Source organism: Stegastes partitus, unplaced genomic scaffold (genome assembly GCF_000690725.1).
Source record: "Stegastes partitus isolate 25-593 unplaced genomic scaffold, Stegastes_partitus-1.0.2 Scaffold852, whole genome shotgun sequence".
NCBI lineage: Eukaryota > Metazoa > Chordata > Actinopteri > Pomacentridae > Stegastes > Stegastes partitus.
Genome location: NW_007578583.1, coordinates 103,030 through 121,813, shown reverse-complemented (window position 1 = coordinate 121,813; position 18,784 = coordinate 103,030). Strand labels below are relative to the sequence as shown.

At 42.5% G+C, this 18,784-nt stretch overlaps 1 protein-coding gene across 1 annotated transcript in view; it reads left to right on the top strand.

Moving 5' to 3' along the window:
- Positions 1-18,784, top strand: part of rabgap1l (RAB GTPase activating protein 1-like) — a 124,114-nt gene that overhangs the window by 58,165 nt on the left and 47,165 nt on the right. The window contains exon 13 of the mRNA XM_008293025.1: positions 15,996-16,109. Within this exon, the coding sequence (XP_008291247.1) occupies positions 15,996-16,109 (114 nt within the window). The remainder of the gene's footprint in view (positions 1-15,995; positions 16,110-18,784) is intronic.

Below are 18,784 nucleotides of genomic sequence, written 5' to 3'. Positions count from 1 at the left end.
GATGCCGCTGGTTGTGCGACAAACTTGCTCCACTTACGTTCACGTGCAACAAGTGAGCAAGAAACAAAGTGAGTGCAGTGCCAGCCCAGCTCATTTAGCTGCCTCTTGCCAAACCAGACCGGGCCAAAGTGATCACAGACGCTATTGGTGCTTTTATAGCAGTGGACATGTGACCATGCTGGAGAACACGCGTTTTAACACATCCTCAAAGAAATCCAGCTTGTTCCCTCTCCTCATTGCAGCCAGCATGTCACACCAGCGTTTTATAAACAAACACGAGCAATTTAATACATTTTCACATTTTCTCAACCAATGGACCACTGAGAGTTACCTCTGATTTTACCTCTGAGTGTCAGACCTGCACCACTGAGCGATTAAGGAAGGCGGCCTGGTCTGATCAATTTTCTTTTACATCGTGTGGACGGGCTATGGGGTTGTGTATCTGGGGAGGAGATGGCAGCAGGATGCACGATGAGAAGGAGGCGAGCCAGCAGAGGCAGTGTGATGCTCTGGACAGTGTTCTGCTGGGAAACATTGGGTCATGGTAATCATGTTGATGTTACTGTGACATGTACCTGAACACTAATGCAGACTGTGTACTTCCTGTCATGGAGGCGATATTCCCAAATGGTCTCTTTTAGTGCGATAATGCTTCACTGATAAACATTGTTCAGGAGTGGGTTTTGAGCAACCTGATAAAGAGGTGCTAAATGACCCACATCTGGAAAAAAATAAGTCCAATTCACGGAGGCTCCACCTCGCAGCTTCCAAGACTTAAAGGATCTGCTGCTACCATCTTGGTACCTGATACCAATGGACACCTGTAGAGGTGTTGTGAAGCGCATGCCTGTCTCAGGTGGAGGTAATGTTGTAGCTAATGGCTGTGTTTGTATTGACAGATACGCTGCTTTTGTAATATTTGTAAAACCACATTCAAATAGACAACAAAGAGAGTGGCATTGATGCGGTTGTGGTAAATGTCAGATGCAGAAAGAGCGGTACAGCCTCTCTAGAGTCTGCTCAGCAGGATGAGGTAATGCTGCAGTCTGTCAAGTTGTGGAAGAAACTCGGCTAGCAATGGCATCTTGTTGTCTGAAGTGGGAAAGAGTCCTCTCTGAGCTTCATGTTAGGGCTCAAACTAATGGATCATGACTTAGTCTCTATTGATTAATCAGTTTGATTTTGGGGGACATAAAATGCCATAAAAATACTAAAACATGCCCATTACAGTTTCACACAGTCTAAATGGATGTCTTCTAATAGCTTTTTTCGTCTGTCTAACAACCAAGCATGTTTAATTTTCTATCAAATAAAACAGAAAATCTTCCTTAATTTCGGAAGCTGGAGCCAGATGTGATCATTTTGCACTGACTTGCATGTTTTAGGTAGGATGATGAAGTCGGGGCTCTTCCATCAGAACAGCTGCTGTGACAGAGCTGTATTTTGCATTAATATTTGAGCATCAAGTTAATGAGTTGGCTATTGACGGGGCATCCCGTCCTAAGAAGATTTAACAGACAAAAATAGTTCTTAAATTAAGGTTCATTCATTTTATGGTGATTAACAATTTGTTCAGCTGTACCAACTTATTTTAAAAGAGAAGTATATAAAGATTTGAGCCAAACAAACAAACACTCACGTCCCTGTTAAGCCTTGCTGGCTGTTGTTTCGGGGGTTGTCTGTAACCTGCCTGCTTGTCACCAGTGTCACTGCAAGCAAAATGAGGAATTTTGCTCCTTTGCTTTCTGTCTGAGCAATGAATCCCCACTCCCAACTCGGCTTATTGAAATGCAGAACCAGCCGGACCATTAAAATGCCACGGCAGCGATACAGAGACAGATGAATTTGCAATCTGCCAGGCGGGCCAGCTGTTGCCCCCCTACCACCACCACCCACCCTCAACCCTCCAGGGAAGCCTCCAGAAACTTCCTCGCCAGCATCCAAGGACAAAGGCCTCAGGGGGGGGAGCTGGTTTTTAATTACCGCGCTGCGTCCTCTGAATATCACACCAATAGATTATCTCAGTGCATCCCACAGAAATGAAGAGAGATGAGGAGTGTTTGCCGGAGCCAGGTGTGTCCACGGAGAAACACTGTCGTTATTACTTCCCGATGTCTGAATGTGGCGTGACTGGAGGCTAGACTTTGAAGATGTAATACAGTCGGTGCTTTTGGTCTGACATACTCTAAGAATTAGCACCTTGCTGCAGATTTTTTTAATTAATTAATTAGGGAGATTGGGAACTTTTTTTTTTTTTTAGTCTCTTGTATCACCTTTGTCGCTGAGACGGAGCTCTGATATTTGAAGTCATCAGACAAAACAGTTGAATTTGTTCAGACTATGTTTAAAATTTTACAAGTGACTAATTGAGCTGATCCTCTTACAAGTACAACAAAGCTTATACCTCGTTTGTCCCTGTGGGGTTTCCTGAAGCCATTATTTTTTTTAAGGAGGCCAGACTGCCTCAGTGGAAATTAATGGCAAACCTTTGAAATGCCTCGAAAGCATTTTATATTTACCTCGACAAGGAAAGGTTTGCTGAGTACACAATTTCCTCTAACAGCACCCTGGTTCGTAGCCACACAGTTTCACTGATCAACAGAAGGAAGCCGCACCGACCTACCGGTCTGTACTGCAACTGAACAGCTCTGCTGTAGCGCGTAGTGCCTTCATGCCTTGCTCAGAGGCATGAGAAGAAAAGAAGGGCAGAGTTCGGTTTCTGGTTTCTTCCTGATTGCAGTTTCTGCTATGAAAACACCACTGGCTCACTGTGACAGCAATCATCAGACAGCCAACGTGTAAATCCAGTGTCAGGCAGGTTTAGGATGTAAATAATATGATGTGAACAGGATATAAAACCACATCAAAGTAGGCTGTGCAGTATCATCGTTTTACTCGTCAGTGTTTGATATTTTTACTCCGAGCGGATTAGAGCATCTGTTGTTTATGTGGTGTGATGTAATATAGGACTTGTTTACTGTGGGTCATATACAGTCATTCAAAAGACACAAGAAATAAGCCAGCATTGGGTCGGATAAATGAATGATTTATGTTTTGTTTGTTTTTTTTAATCACAAGTACAGTATGCTGCACACACGGCATTTAGCAGCACAATAAAATCCCCTCTTGTGGCATCTTTTTTTTTTTTATGCACACCTTCAGCCCCTCTCTTCTGCCTCCTTCTCTGTATTTTTGTTTATTTATTTATTTTAAAGATCCAAACAGAGCCTTTTTGTCACTTTCAATGCTGGCCTCCCATTGAAAGAGCTGCCATCTATCCAGAAGATAAAGAGGCCAGCTAATATTCTGGCTGTCAGTCATTGCGATAGCATTCACCTCCTGCTCTCTCCTTGTGTCGCCTGCTCTGCCGTTTTCTCTCTGCCTGTTTAAGTCATTGCTCCGTCCCTTCCTATTTCCGCTTTGCATTATCTACATTTAGGGCAGCAAGGTGGCTCGGTGGTTAGCACAGTAAGAAGGTCGCCGGTTCGCGTCCCGGTGAGGACACACGGGATTTTTCTGCGTGGAGTTTGTGCAGCGTGGGTTCTCTCCGGGTTCTCTGGCTTCCTCCCACAAAGTCCAGAAACATGCTGAGGTTAATTGGTGATTGGAAATTGTCCGTAGGTGTGAATGTGAGTGTGCTTGGTTGTCTGTCTCTAAGTGCAGCCCTGTGATAGACTGGTGACCTGTCCAGGTGAACCTGGACGGATAATAAATATACATAAATAAAGTCTGTTCTATTCTATTCTTTCTGTGATACTCTGATCCGTTCCCTCTCTACGTGTCAGTTCATAACAGAACAACGGCGCTTTACGGTGAAGCAGACATTTTCTTCAACCAGTCTTGAGACTTCTCGAGGACTCTCGTCTGGATGTATTCCAGGGTGCAGCCCTGCAACAGACGTGCTCTCTAACACGCCATCCTGCCGGTTCATCACAGCGACTGTTCTCCAGCGTTACCCACAATGCACCACTCCCCCCCACTCATGCCGTAGCCAGGCCCAGATGGGGCAGCACTTACTTTTGTTTCTTCATTTCCATCAGAGACAATGCTGTGGAAGTGCATTGAATGTATTCGATTGATCCACCGCTCTGCTGGGGTGAGAAGAGGCGGAGAGACGAGCCTTCTCACTGCGAACAGAATCGATAGCTAGGTTTGACAGTTTATGGAGATGGGTGACACATAAACAGCACTGTAATGATTTCTTTCATCATTTTGTTTAGAGATGTTTTTGTTGTTGTTGTTTTTTAATAAGACCGACTGTTAAACCTGCTGGAAGGAGCCAATAAGCCACCTAAGTGTTAACTTTGGTAACTAAAGTCACATCAACTGATAAAATCCTGCTTCTGTCCAGTATTAAATTGTCCAGTGTGGCTCAGTGGTGGCCGTTTTTCTGCACACACTTTAGGAAAATCTCACTGTATGCGTATATTGTCACCCGTTCATAGATTGCAGGCAAGTTCTGCAAACATATTGTGCAACTGTCTTCATATGGAGGAGAAAAAAAAAACAAATACAGTGTGTGAACAATCACATTGTCAATTTAAGAGGGACCTTTTGTTTGTGACAAAGCCACTGCTTCCTGGCAATGGATTGGGTTGTCTTATCCAGTCGTCACTGTTTCACTACAAGTGACAGTTGCTGGAGTTGTGAAGTAAAACTCTTAGGTTTTGTCTCCAGCCTTGCTCCCTCTGTAATTATTCTGTACACACAGTTTGACTTCATGGTTGCTTCCAGCGGTTCAACACTGCGCAGCATCATCTCTGATTGGCTGGGCTGTCACTTTAGGACTTAGTGGGCTCTGAGTGTTCAGCTGTCTAAACCCGGCATATTTCGCTCCTGCCTCATCGGTTTAGCAAAGCGTGGCTGCCTCTCTGTTGAGGGGCTCACCAGCCTGCACCCGTGGGCCCCTTCCACACCCGGGAGTTACATAACACTGTCAGAAGAGAAGGGTAACTTGAGAGCTCACTGTTCTTTCTAGAATGGTATAATGAGAAGGATGACGCCGCTTCTGAGATCCTGCATTTACATTTTTACATTTAGAGCATTTAACTACCACTTTTATCCAAAAAGCCTGAGAATGTGAGGGCAGGTAGGTGGTTCATTATCTTGCTCAAGGACATTTTGACAGGATTCAGTGCTGTTGATGGACAGACTGACTCATGCTTCTAAAGCTAAATGTTGCCGCATTGACCTTGTGTGAAGCACACATAAGTCTTAGCATAATTTTTCTGTCCTTATTCCACTTTGTTCCCAGCATGTCTCATGTTTAAAAATGATCTTAGCCTCAGTGCAAGCATAAAAACCCACAAAGTCAATTTATCTGTTCTCAGTGTCAGATGTCTCATTGGTGAGTAACTCAGTGGGTCACTGGCAGCCACAGTCATCCCTCCCAGGATAAGAAGTTCAGTCTTTTGCCTGCAATGTGTCCCTAAAATCCATCTTAAGTGGCTGAATGTTTTGAGGGTTTTTTCTCATAAATGCCAAATAAATTCTTGAAAACAAGACCTCATTACTTGACATAGAATAGAATAGAATAGAATAGAATGCTTTTGTTGTCATCATACGCAAAGTACAACGAAATTAAAAGACAACTCCAGTGGTGCAAACGTATAAAAGCAAAAGAATAAAAGGACAAATAAGAATATACATATATATTTACAAAAGGAGCCAGTAGGAAATGTATACTGGTAGCCAAATGGTAGAATAAATATATTGCACTGTTGAGGTAGGAACACTGTGGATATATGAGAAATATAAATAGTATAAATAAAGAATTTTTAAAAGTAATATAATATATGTAAAATATAGAATAGTATAATATATAATAATTTTTACAAAATTGTTGACTGCCGAAGAGTTGCAATAGCATCCTGTTGTGAATGCCGTATTAAACATTAACTTTACTGTATGAACACATTACATTAGAATAAATGTGCACATTGTTCATCACACGTTTTGTGAGGTTTGTGCAGCGATTGAAGGCGTCCTGATGAAAACCGTAGACGTCTGCTCCATTTCCTCCTTTGTAAGGACACACTCACCGTAGCGCATTATAATGTAATAGATCCAGGTGCAGCAGTTGGATCTGTACAGTATTCCTTCAGTGGAAAAAAAACTTGACCTCCCTACTTGATTCTCTGGACACTTGAAGCAGGACACCATGACTAGACTTCATTAGGGCCACTAGTCACAAATATCAGCTAGCTCCAGGTGAGTGACCAGTGGCCCTGAAGGTCTCCTGGTTTCGTCTTTCCTCCCTACGGAGACGAGGGGAATCTATCGGAGCCTTATTTCCAGCAAGACAAACAATAAGTGGACAGGAGACCCGACCTGTCAGCTGCAGTCGCACACTTGACATGAAAAAGCTCTGGTGTCAGCTCAGTGGTGGCAGCTTCCCACTGAATTGTTTTTATCGTAAAATGACAGGTGTTTGCTCGCATTGCCCTGAAGTGTAATATAAATTAAGGCACAGCTCCCATGGCAATGATTAACATTTAAAAAATCCCACATTAAGCATCTGCCCTTTTACTTCTTTCCTCCCTGGTGCTGAAGAAGCCGTTTAGTTTCAGCCAGTGGCGCCTGTTCTCTCTCGCATGTCGAGGCGACAACCAGGTATCTTTATCTTAACACACGTGTTCACCTGATATGAGACTTACATCCACACTCACTTCATTTAAAGGCAGTTAACTTCTGAATTCATATTTCTGTTCTGTTTTATCACTCATGTCCTTTAGCGTCGTTACTGCCTGCTTTGCTGTTTTGTTTTGTTTTTGCTCCAGTGAAGATTCTAGAATTGTGTTTTTATGCAAAAGTGAACTAAAGGTGAGCATGATTAGACATGCGTCTGACGTCGAACCACTCACTGCACATTCTAATAACGAGAGGAGAATAAAATGACATGGTTGAATGACATGATTGTCAGCTGGACAAAGGAAACAGTCACATGTGGAAACACCGCAGAGCTAAATAAGCAATTCAGAACCAGGCATAGATTATACAGTAGCTCAGCGTCCTCTTCAGTATGCGTTGCTTTCTTTTGCATCCGTACATTGCATGCTTTGTACATCGTATGTAAAGCACAGCAGAGAATTATATATAGCTACGGTTCGACCACATGGCCACGGGAGTGTTGTTCCCGTAAGGCAGCGGTGTGTCTCCAGGCGGGTGTTCTGCACAGTAAAACCTCTGGACTTTGTGGACCTGTGGCAGCTTCCACCAGTCAGGCCCGGCGTGGTTTAATGAAATGCTGCTGGATGTGGAGGTGGAGTGCAGGTTTGGACACATCAGCAGTTTTTTTTTTATTTTTTTATTTTTAGCTGCGTGTGTTAAGTAGGTAACCTGTTGGTGAGGTCTGAGTAATGGACTGTCTGCACAACAAGCCCCCAGGCTGCAATTAGAGGAAGCCTCTCGTTCCCCTCTGTGTACATATCTCACTCCCCTCTCTTTATCTTTCTCTTTTTCGACTTCTGTCTCAATCTATCTCCACCTCTGTTTATCCGTCTTGATCTCTCTCTCTCTCCACTCCTTTTTTTTTTGTTTGTTTTCTTCTCCTGCCGCTCATTTTCTCCTTATTCTCTTCTCCTATTCCGTTGTTTTCCACCTTAAGTCGGTCAGTTTAAGAGCCACCTGGGGATAAATCTGACAGCTACACATAACACTGAAGAACACACACAGATAGATTCAGACGGATGGTGGACAGTGCTGATGTAATCCCCTGCCTTTGCTAATGCTTTTTTAATCCCTCCATATTTATTATGTCATCTGCAGAACACAGAGAGTTTCTGTGGGGATGTGACGTTCCTGCTCGTTTGTATGCCGGCGAAAAGGTGACGAGTGTGTCGTCCAGCATAATGCGTTTCACTTTGTAGCTTCAACATGCAGCGGATACGCTTTTGTTTTTTAGTAGAAGTTGATTGTATGTTTGTCCGGATGTGCTTGGATGCCTTCACATTCAGCCTTTCGTATATTCATTGGTGCATATTTGCGTTCCTGCATTGTGGCAGTGATGCATGTCCTCATGAATATGTGTTTGTTTCCATTTTGCATAGGCTTTAGTGCTTAACGATCCCAGAAACCCACCGGTGGCTATGAAAGGAATGCTGTCTTTAATTTAAAAAAAATAAAAATAAAAAATTGCCCAAAATTACAGCATCCGAGGAAGAAACTGTAAAAAGCAGAGAATCCAGAGAGTCCGAGCTCTTCCCTTTTAGCCAAGCGTCACCAAATCTGAGGTTAAAATCTTCCGAATCTCAATGTTTCATTTAAAACTTTGCCAAAATATACGTGCTGCTCCCATTAACCAGATTCTGCAAAAACCCCTAAAACCCAGTTCTCCTCGGCTGAACCGGATACCACGAGGGACTCAGATGTGACCAAAAAATAAATAATAAGTCTAAACTGGGCCTAACTGCTGGCCGTTTACGCAGAAGAGATAGTAATGACAAGTGTGAAGCAAATTTGAAATGTAAGTAATCAAACACATGTAGTGCCGTAATATTTGGACTATTGAGGCACCTGAATATTAGCTGCACCCACTAACTTTAAAAAGAAAAAGAATTGTACATACATAGGCTGCAGGTGTCCACGTTGTAACGTGAGATATTTACACTGAAAGATTTTTTAAACTTTTAATTCAATACGTGCCGGTAACATACACAAATATGTAAACGCTTTTTTCCGAACAGTGCCTGTAACACGACTGGTTAAAAAACTACAGCAGCCTACCAGGAAAAGTCACTGATGGCTATCTTCATCTTCCTCCTGCACTAAAACCACTAAAGTCGTCTTCTTCAGTGTCTTCAGGAGTTGAACAGCCTCAGAATTACTTCGTCACACACTTCCTCAGTCTCTCTGTCGTCGCTCTCAATTGGTCGTGTGAAAAAAGTAGCAGCTTATAGTCCAGACATTACGGTAAATGAGCACATGGTGAGTAAAACTGTGACAGGAGCAAAAAACTCCCAGAAACTGTTCAGCGTTGAAAGGGTTAACAGGTGCTTTAGACTCTCAATCCTGAGGAGCAGCTTACTGAAATTAGCATACACTGGTTTTGCCAATCAAGAAAGGTCCAACAACCCTCTCTGTCTGTTATCGGTCGAACAGCCCAATTTGCCTTCCACTTTTTGGAGTATTGCAGGATTACCTGTAGTTAAAAATAGCTTTGTCTTTTCTTTCCATGCTGCCTCTCTCCTACTCTGGTCTTATCGCAGCCGCAGATCCTCTGTCCTTCTGTTACCCCTGTCTGGAAGCTAACAAACAGCCCTCAGGATCCCCCTGCCTGGCTTTTCTATTGATTCACCTGTGACAGCCACAGGAAGATATTGAGGCTGAAGATCCTTTGGATGATGGTGATAGCGATGACGATGCCGAGCTCGCTGCTGCCGTCTCAGTGACAGCGTTCAGCTCTGTCTCTAGTTTCAGGAGATGATGACCTGTAGGTGCCACACTGTGTGGGACTCTCTGTCCAAACCATGTCAACGCTTTAAGAATTGCCCTTTTAAACCTATAAAGCCTGTTAGCAAAATACACAACATGTCGTAGTTACAGCAGCGACGCCCTCTGACCTCGTCCCCCTGCTGCTCGTTAAGCGCTCACTGTTGCTTATTGTTATCGCTCAGACTTATTGTTATGATAGATTCCTGCAGCTTTAGGAAAACCTGCACAAGTTATTTATCAAAGTCATGTGGATCATTTGGGAATGCTGTGCTATGTCTTTTGGTTGCAATTCGTCATGTGGTTTTTACGAAAATTTGAATTATCCCCATTAAAATGAATGGGAAGGCAGCAGGACCACTGCAGGAACCTAGCCGTGTTTGGAAGCCTGTCGCTCTGTTAGATTTTACAGGAGAAACTTCCTTTAAAGTTTAAATGGGTCACAAGGCTCCAGCCCCCCGTGACCCTTATGAGGATTAAGCGGTGTGGAGATAATGGATGGATGGATGGGTTTAGATGTAGTTCGTTTAAATCTGCATTTTGATTTTCACAGTTGCAGTTTTATGAATTTTTGTATGATTCACATTTTTTTGTTCCAGAACAATTTTGACCAAAATTATTTATTTTTTTGTGCAATTAAACTTCTTCTCCTTCTCACATTTTCTACTCTACATATCCATAAAAATGTAGGCATTTCCGTCCTCCTTCACCCAGTGCGACTCTCATTACCGTAGGACTTACGCTTTGTTTTGTTTTTTTCACCACCAACGCTATCATTGAGTCCAATTGTATCGGAGCTCCAAAATGTCAGGTAAAAATCAGAAACAGAGGATTTGCCGCCTGCCACCACGTCTGTGTAACGCACAGTACGTACATGAAAACATGTCGGCATGGTCAGAACAAGACTTTTGCAGTACAGCTTATATTTTTTGAGCCGTTGCTGTTTGTTCAAGAGGTTTGTCCTCATTCTGCCGTGACCCACAGCTGATTGGCTGATTGATGCACTTTCAGCGTAAAAGCTCAAAAATGTTACAGTACCGTAATGTCTGGACTATAAGCCGCTACTTTGTCCACACGCTTTGAACACTGCAGCTTAAACAATGATGCGGCTAATTAATGGATTTTTATGAATTTGCCTCCAGACCAAAGTGACATTGAGAGACGACGGAGAGACTGAGGAAGTGACGAAGTGATTCTGAGTCTGTTGAACTCCTGAAGACACTGAAGAAGACGACTTTAGTGGTTTTAGTGCAGGAGGAAGATGAAGATAGCGATCAATGACTTTTCCTGGTAGACTGCTGTAGTTTGTATTTCCTTAACCAGCCGTGTTACAGGAACTGTCTGGAAAAAAAGCATTTACATATTTATGTAAGGTACCGGTACTTATTTAATTAGAAGTAAAAAAAAAAAAAATTCTGTCTAACATCTTTCTGTGTAAATATCTCATGTTACAACGTGCGGCTTATATTCAGGTGTGCTCAATAGTCCGAAAATTACGGTACTCATGGTTCGTGAAACATGGTGGCTTTTCAAAATAAAATGTACTTAAACGTCGTGCTTCATGTATAATTATAGCAGGACATGTTAACCGGCCAAAGCTGCATTGACACACTCAGGAATTTTCTCGTTACGTCGATGGCTTTTAGATGCAGGGTTGGGGTTTGACAGCCAGCGATGCCGCCGGTGCCGGCAAGAATCAGCAGGTCCGTGCTCATTAGCTGAACCAGTACTCGCCATTTGTCACTGCAGGAGCGAGCGGAGAACTCTATAGAGCCAATAACAAGGCTCCACGTCTGCTCACAGCCCAAAGGTTACGAGTGGGGTTAATTTTGTTTGCTTTGTGTGTCTACATGGTGTGGAGCAGTGAAGCTGAACTGGGGCGCTGTGATGGAGGACTGATGCTGCTGATGAGGCTGCAGTTCCTCCTGAACACCTCAGCCTCCCCGTGGAGATCAAAGAGCTGCAGGCTTCAGCACTCACATAACTGCACACCATACCAATAAGCACGCTTGTTTTCAGCGCACAAAAGGTAGACGCTAACGTGCTCGGGTCAAGTTGTAGATTTAAGGAACAGCTCACATAAAATAGGAAGACAGCAGCAACTGTAGCCGTGTTGTTCATTCAACAGGCCATGTGGAGCTGCATTCTCCTGATTATAATACAATCTTGTAACTCAAAGCAGAATTTAATCGTGTTGATTTTGAAATAACACATCATCAAACTGCAGCTAGTAAAACACTGCGGCTGTATATACACTATGTTCTTTTCCTTCAAACCTGCATTCTTCTAATTTCACAGCAAGAGTACGTTGATGCATGAAACATGTCAGCCGTCAATGTCAAATGAAAGGCGTTGTCTTGCAAGACTGCACGCCGACACCGACGCGTAAATATCTTTGCATGTTTGCTTTCTGCTTTGAAAGTCAGAGGAGATGAGGCAAATATTTAGAAGGACACACAGAGAGAGGAGGAGGAGGGGGAAGGAAAGGAAGTAGAAAAGAAAAGCTGAAAGAGGAGAAAACAGAGGAAACGGCAAAAGAGGTGATACGAGAGGAGATGAAGTCGAAAACGGGGGAGAATGTGGAAGTGAAGACGATAAGCGAGAAAACGGGAACAAAGGAGCTGGGAGTGAAGAACTCGAGGAGAAAAGGAAATGTGCAAGGGAAAAATGAAGAGAAGAGGAAGAAGGGATAAAAGGCGAGAAGGAAGGAGATTAGGCGGCGTAGAGGACGTCCTCTCCTCCTTTTTTTATGGTGTTTTTTGAGTAATGAGGCTTTTAATTAGCAGAGGCATGCATGGTTTATTAAATCAAAGTGTTTACAACTTTCACTGTCAACCAGATTCTTGCTGGTCCTGGCTGATGCTGCCGTGGTAATTATAGTGTCATAAATGTGTTTGTTAATAATGACGGGATAACTAATAAAAAGTAATCCATTAATCATTAGTCTGTAATTATTTTAAAACTAATGGAGTTTTTACTCGCTGCATAATTAATGAAATCGTTCTTTGGATAGTTGTCCTCAGAGATCCCACACTGTAAATGTTCAGTACTGCAGACTGTAGAGGAACCATAACCCAGACTGTTTCCGCTGTAAAATTAGTCAAAATATTCTCGAAACGGTTCAAACTTTGTCCAAAATTAGTCAAAATGACTCGAACTTTGAGTCAATATAGGCTCAGTGGCTCAAGATGTCCAAGATGAAAGAAAATCATCCAAAATATTTCAAAACTTGTCAAAAAAAGGCTTCAAAAATGTCCCAAGTGAGATTTAAAAAAACAAAAAACTGTCAAAATGATTTGAAATTTGCCCAAAATAACAAAGGCTTTACTGAAAAACACGACATAAACTTGTCTTTAATGAATTTTCTAAATGTTTCCATTTCTATAAAAATACAGCGAACCATCGCTGGTCCTTGTGAATTCTGTACAGATGTAAACAAATCTGCATCGAGGAGGAACTCGGTGCTTCAGTCATCAGCTGGACGGGCTGCAGCTGACGTGCATCCCGGTTCAGTAAAACACGACGTCATCAGATCCCGTCCTTTGTCCGATCAACAGTTTAAAGCTCAGAGACGTTCAGTGTACAGTCACATGCATCAGAGGTGGCAGCAAATACACTCACTGAAGGAGTTCAAATCAGTGTGAAAACGTGTGTAAATGATTAGTTGATTATTAATTCATTTAATAGTAAGATTTAGTAATTAGAATAACACTGCAGCTGGCCAGGCTCAAAGTTCACTTTGTTCCTGCTGCTCTCAACATGGATAATGTCGATACGTCTCATTTGCTGTGGGTGAAAAATCTTCATTTCTGATGTGTTTTCGTTGCTGTTCTATAATGTCTGATTGTTGCTGCACAGCCTTGAAAAACAGCCACTTTGCATTTGACTGCACGTGAGCAAATCAGAACTCCTGAATCTCACAAAAGCCCAGTGATTCGTTAAAATCTCCGGTCACAGACTAGATTTTCTGAAGCCTGAAAACGGAGCCAAGACGAGGTGCAGAAGTCTAGTTTCCTCTCACGCTGCTTGAGTTTTGAAATGCTGAAAGGTTATTGTGGAAATGTTGCTTAATCAGCTGATCGTTTTCTCCCTCCGTGTGAGCTGAGCTGAACTGGGAGTTTCACACCGACTGTCACAGAAGAACGCAGCGAACAAGCTGTCGAGATACGTTTCACGTTCCACTTTAGGTTTAAAACGTACGGCATAGATCTGTTCTGTCTCATTTGCTTTCAGGTTAAAACAACTGTGAACACGTAAGAAAGAAAAAACAGCAACACTCAGTGCATTCCTGAAGAGGTGCATCTGGTTTTTTCTGTTTCTTTTCTTTTTTGTTGTCGCTACAGTAAAACCGTTCGTTCCATTTCCAACACATAATACAGTGAACGACACACAACACCTCCACACGACAAATCTCATTAAAGCATTACACACAGTTGTGCCAGCAGCTTCCAACAAACCCTCTGGTGTGTGTGTGTGTGTGTGCGTGTGTGTGTGTGTGTGTGTGTGTGTGTGTGTGAGTGTGTGTGTGTGTGCGTGCGTGTGTGTGCATGTGTGTGTGTGTGTGTGTGTAAAGCACTTAAACTGAATGTATGTATTTGTATTCATGCAAAATAGGAATATTGTTAAATACATGGTGCACAAGGAATTAAATTCCACAAAGATATCATAGAACACAGTGGTGATACACGTACTGCATGCATAAATGTGTGTGTGTGTTAATTTTACGTACATTGAAAGCATCTTGTTTTTTAAAGAGAAAATCAGACCTTACTTTCAGGAACAGTAAATATTCCGTCATAAGTTTTTGGTTGTGTCCAGGGTTTTATTATTATTTATTTTAAGAATTTCATTTGTACTTTTTTGTTGTTTTGTTTTAAGCCTCTCTTTCTCTCTTAAGTCAGTGGTGTCCAACCAGCGGGCCGCGGACCGGTACCGGGCCGCACAGAAAGAATAAAAATGTTTTATTGGTTTATTTTGTTTCCGGCAGTCTGTGGGGTGTTTTATTTAGAAAAATTACTTACTCGTCTTCCTGTAACTTCCAGCTGTGCTTGTTTCCCACACTTGTCTCGGTCAGTTTTCATACCCGTGAAATGCCGTAAAAATCTGTTCTAACCAAAATGAGTAAAAAAAACACCAAACTTTTCTGGAGAGATTCTTTGAAAAGATGCTGAGACGGAAGAAATCGTAAATACTTATTTAGCAATAAAAAGTAATTTGATTCATTTATGACACTTTTTTAATAGAGAAAACAATTATTATTTGTTATGTGATGACCGGTCCGTAGAAAGTTGTTTTGCTTGAAACCGGTCCGTGGTGCAACAAAGGTTGGAGACGACTGTCTTAAGTTACCAAGTTCAATTTACAAGCAAAAAAAAATAATTAAGTTGATAATCACAAAATGATATATGATAAAAAAAAAAGTAAAAAGTCAAACACAACAAATAAACAGTTGTGTGCAAAGGTTGTGACAAACGGGCATTAAACGATTTATGGCCTAAACTCAAACTCATTATATCATCTTTAATGGACTTCTCCACTTGGCAATAGAAAAGGTTCTTCTGTTGTAGCTTTCTTGATCGTGGTCGTATAAACAGACGAGAGCGCTGCGTTGACATACGAAAAAGGACCATGGCTGGAGTTGACTCATGGGGTTTGCAATTACATGGTAATGCATCTCAAACGCCAGACTGCCAGGACACCTCCAAAGGATATCTCTTCTCGTGCTGCCACCTTAGCGCACAAGTTCCACACTCACAAAAACATTTCAGTGGTTGTACCGGCATAATGACCCTGGAAATGTATTCTGAGAGCATGGCTGGGCTTTTATCTGTAAGGAAGTGGGGGACCTCCTGACCAGGACCTTTTCACAGCTCGCAGTGTTTTCCACAAACATGTAGAAGACTGCCTTTCCTCTTTGAGACACCCTGACTTTAATTTCCTCCTTCTGTTCTGTCTCTACTGTCGGGAAACAAGAAAAGGAAAAAAGCAAAAGAGAGATTTTTTATTTTTTTTCCCCTCACTTTCGCTCACTCACACATTCGCTAGTTCTGTCTCTGATACACACAAACACACATCAAGGCCAGTCAGGCTCAGGGCTGGTTTATCTGCAGCTTACAGTGAGTTGCTGGAGAATGTCGTGCTTCCTGCCCTCGCTGCGCTAGTGTTTGCACTGTGTGTGCGACAGTGTGCATATGACTGACTGACTGTGTGTGAGAGAAAAGGGAGCGACAGGGAAACAGCACAGCGCCTCTATATGTATGCATGTGTGCCGTTATGAGTGAGGAGTGCATTGCAAAACCAATAACCGTGTTTGTTGTGTGGATGTGTGCTGCGGTGGCTGTGGATCAGACAGACTGAGTGACTAAGGCCTGGGGAGTGTGGTTGCAGTGGGAAAGGGACAAACACCAGCACACACACACAAGCAGTGACACAGCAGTGTGGTGCTGGTTTGTGTCGTAGCTGCAAAGTGGCAGTTCTGAATTAAGAACGATATATTGTCTTAATCTGTATGTCGTCCCGTGAACCCATTAGACATGGATAAAGCTTGTAATCTGTGTGTGTTGCAGGACTCGGCGCAGGAAGGCGTCATCACCCGCGACATCCACCGCACTTTTCCAGCACACGACTACTTTAAGGACTCGGATGGGGATGGACAGGATTCCCTGTACAAGATCTGCAAGGTGAGCCCGACACATGACAGTGATGTGGGTGGACATCTTAGAAAACTAGTGCTTAGATAAACTGCTTGACCAGAACCATTCCATAGTCTTATTTTGCATTTGGCCAGTGAGGTTATTAGATACGATTGCTGTGATAGTACCACATGTGCAGCTCTTTTCTCTGATTTTATTGGGAAAGTTAATCACTAAAGCTGCGTAGCTGGAATCTCTGCAATACAGGGATTGTGAACTGTAAACAGCTGAAGCACAGAATCAGTGATTTGATCGTATTTGGAATTTGTGGAAGTTAAATTTGCAAAGAAGTAGAAGCATTTGTGAAGTCATATGTTAGCTGAAAGTTGAGGTGAGTTGGAGCAGCGGTGGACAGAACGATGCCGTCGTTGTTACCTCACTTCATTGCAGCATCATGGAAAAGAAGGCAAAGCTCTCTACACACACCCTTCCCTGTTTTTGAAAAGTTTGCTGCTAAAATAAAACAAGCGCTAAGATGAGATGCTAGTTCTCAAATCTCTATGAAGCCAGGCATTAGTTTTTCCTCCTCTTTGTGATCTGGCAAAGCTCAGTAGGAATTTGCTTGGCATTTCAAATTGGCTCTACAATATATGATTGACAGTGCTCGCCTTTACTGAGACATCAACATGAACCCGTCCTACACATGACTTAGCGGACATACAAAGCTCTCAGCGGACAGTCATTGATCCGTCCTTCCAATTTTCTAAGTGGAAAACGTGGTGGCTGATGAGTAGGTGGACGATTTCTTCAAGTTGCCCACCGACACTGGTTTCTGAATATCAAAATTGATGCAAATTTTCGACCATTTAGCTGAAAAATGCTTCGTGCATTTATTGTACAACAATGAGCCAGAATATTGTGGCCGCTTGCAGACGAAGGAAATAATGCTGATTAGACTTAGACTTTATTTGTCACTGCAGATTTACACGGTCGCAATGAAATGACACTGCATTTGGCTCAAAGAGGAGAAAAGAACAGGGACAAAATGGGGAATATATATGAAAGAAACTCTGAATAAAACCTATATAAAATACAATATTTACGACTATTATAATGTTTTTATTGCACAGTGAATCGGTCCAGGGGTGGGGGGTTATCTTGGAACAATGTCAGCATTTGGGATTTTTTTAGATTGTTAGTTGTCGCAGTCAACATGTCGGATGTCAGAAATGGACAAATGTAAAACCCTGGAAGGCCAAAGTGTCTGACCAAGCGTCAGACAAAGCCTCCTATGAAACAGTAAGGCTTGTGCTGTGCTCCCAGTCAACTGTGGTCGACACCGAGTGCCCCAGTAGCTCAACAAGTGGCGACCCGTGTACAGGGGCTGAAAGTCCCCGATGCAGCGGCCGCAGTTTGCGTCCGACCCAAGGCTCATTTGCTGCATGTCCTTCCCCACTCTTCTCCCCACGTTTCCTGTCTCTCACCTTCAAAATTAAAGGCTAAAAATGACCTCCTACCAGTGGAACATGGAGGGACGACCCCTGGTCGGTCAGGTGTTGGGTGATAAACTGTCTGATCAGCAGCAGATTCAAATCAACTCAACTTCAAGGCTCCGGTTGCTGCTAAACTCTTGGTGCCAGATATCTCAAAGCATCTTCAGAGGTCTTAGGTAGTGCACGTCATAATGTCTTTGCTCATCTGTCCAATATCTAAGCCATGGTTTAAATAAACTGGCATCTATTTAGAGACAGAAGTCATCATATAATGACTCAGCAATTCAAAGTTTAGTTCTACTTCATGGCTTTGTGTTCATTCTTGTCCTTCAGACTAAAATTTGAAATTGAGCTTCTAAAGTGTAGCCTGAATTTTCAGAGGTCATGAAAGACTGTAAGCTGCATTAAAAGCAATGTCCAAACTCTAAATGAATTAATGCATCTATTAAATGAATGATTTTTAGATGTAAGCCTATAAGCAAAGTAGGGCTCCTCTAATTCACCCATATGCTGGTTTTAACACTACAACTCTGTCTAAAGAGAAATGCTCCTTCAGTCTGTAGAATGTTTTACTAACCACTGCACGATAACATGTGGTAAAGCACTCTTAACAACAAATAACGTCTAATACATGCATGATATATTAACATCGTGAAGCCATCCACACAAACACAGTCATAAATGTTGAGCAGCACTTCAGCTGACCTTTTGTGTGATCAGTCACGAACCCGACGCCATAAAAAAACAAGCAGCGGTGCCTTATTTCCATTAAAATGAGTGAAGAGAATAGGTGGTATAAGCAGAAGATCCCCAGTGGACTTACATCCTGAGGTAATTATCAGCGAAGACACACGATGTATTCTATCCAGACAAAAGCCAAGGTCAGCACTACTGAAATGTATTAAAGCCACGCTTAAGCTCTGTCATTGTCGTCTTTCTTTTTTGTGCCTGACTGTAGCTGCAAACTCAACTAAGACGGTTTTTAAGCACAGATGACTTTGCACTGATCTGTCCACCAGCTCTGTGACAAACAAACGGAAAGGGATGAATTTAAAAAAGAAAAACCTAATAGTCAGAAAGTGATGCTGGTATTGACAGTTGACCGAGCTCAGGAGCAGCTCATCAGTGCTCGTCAATTAGGACACAATTAAAATAGTGCGCGGTAAATATGATGTCCTGAAAAGTTTCTGTATGTTAATATGCGACTTATTTGCTCCTGTGTTGACATTA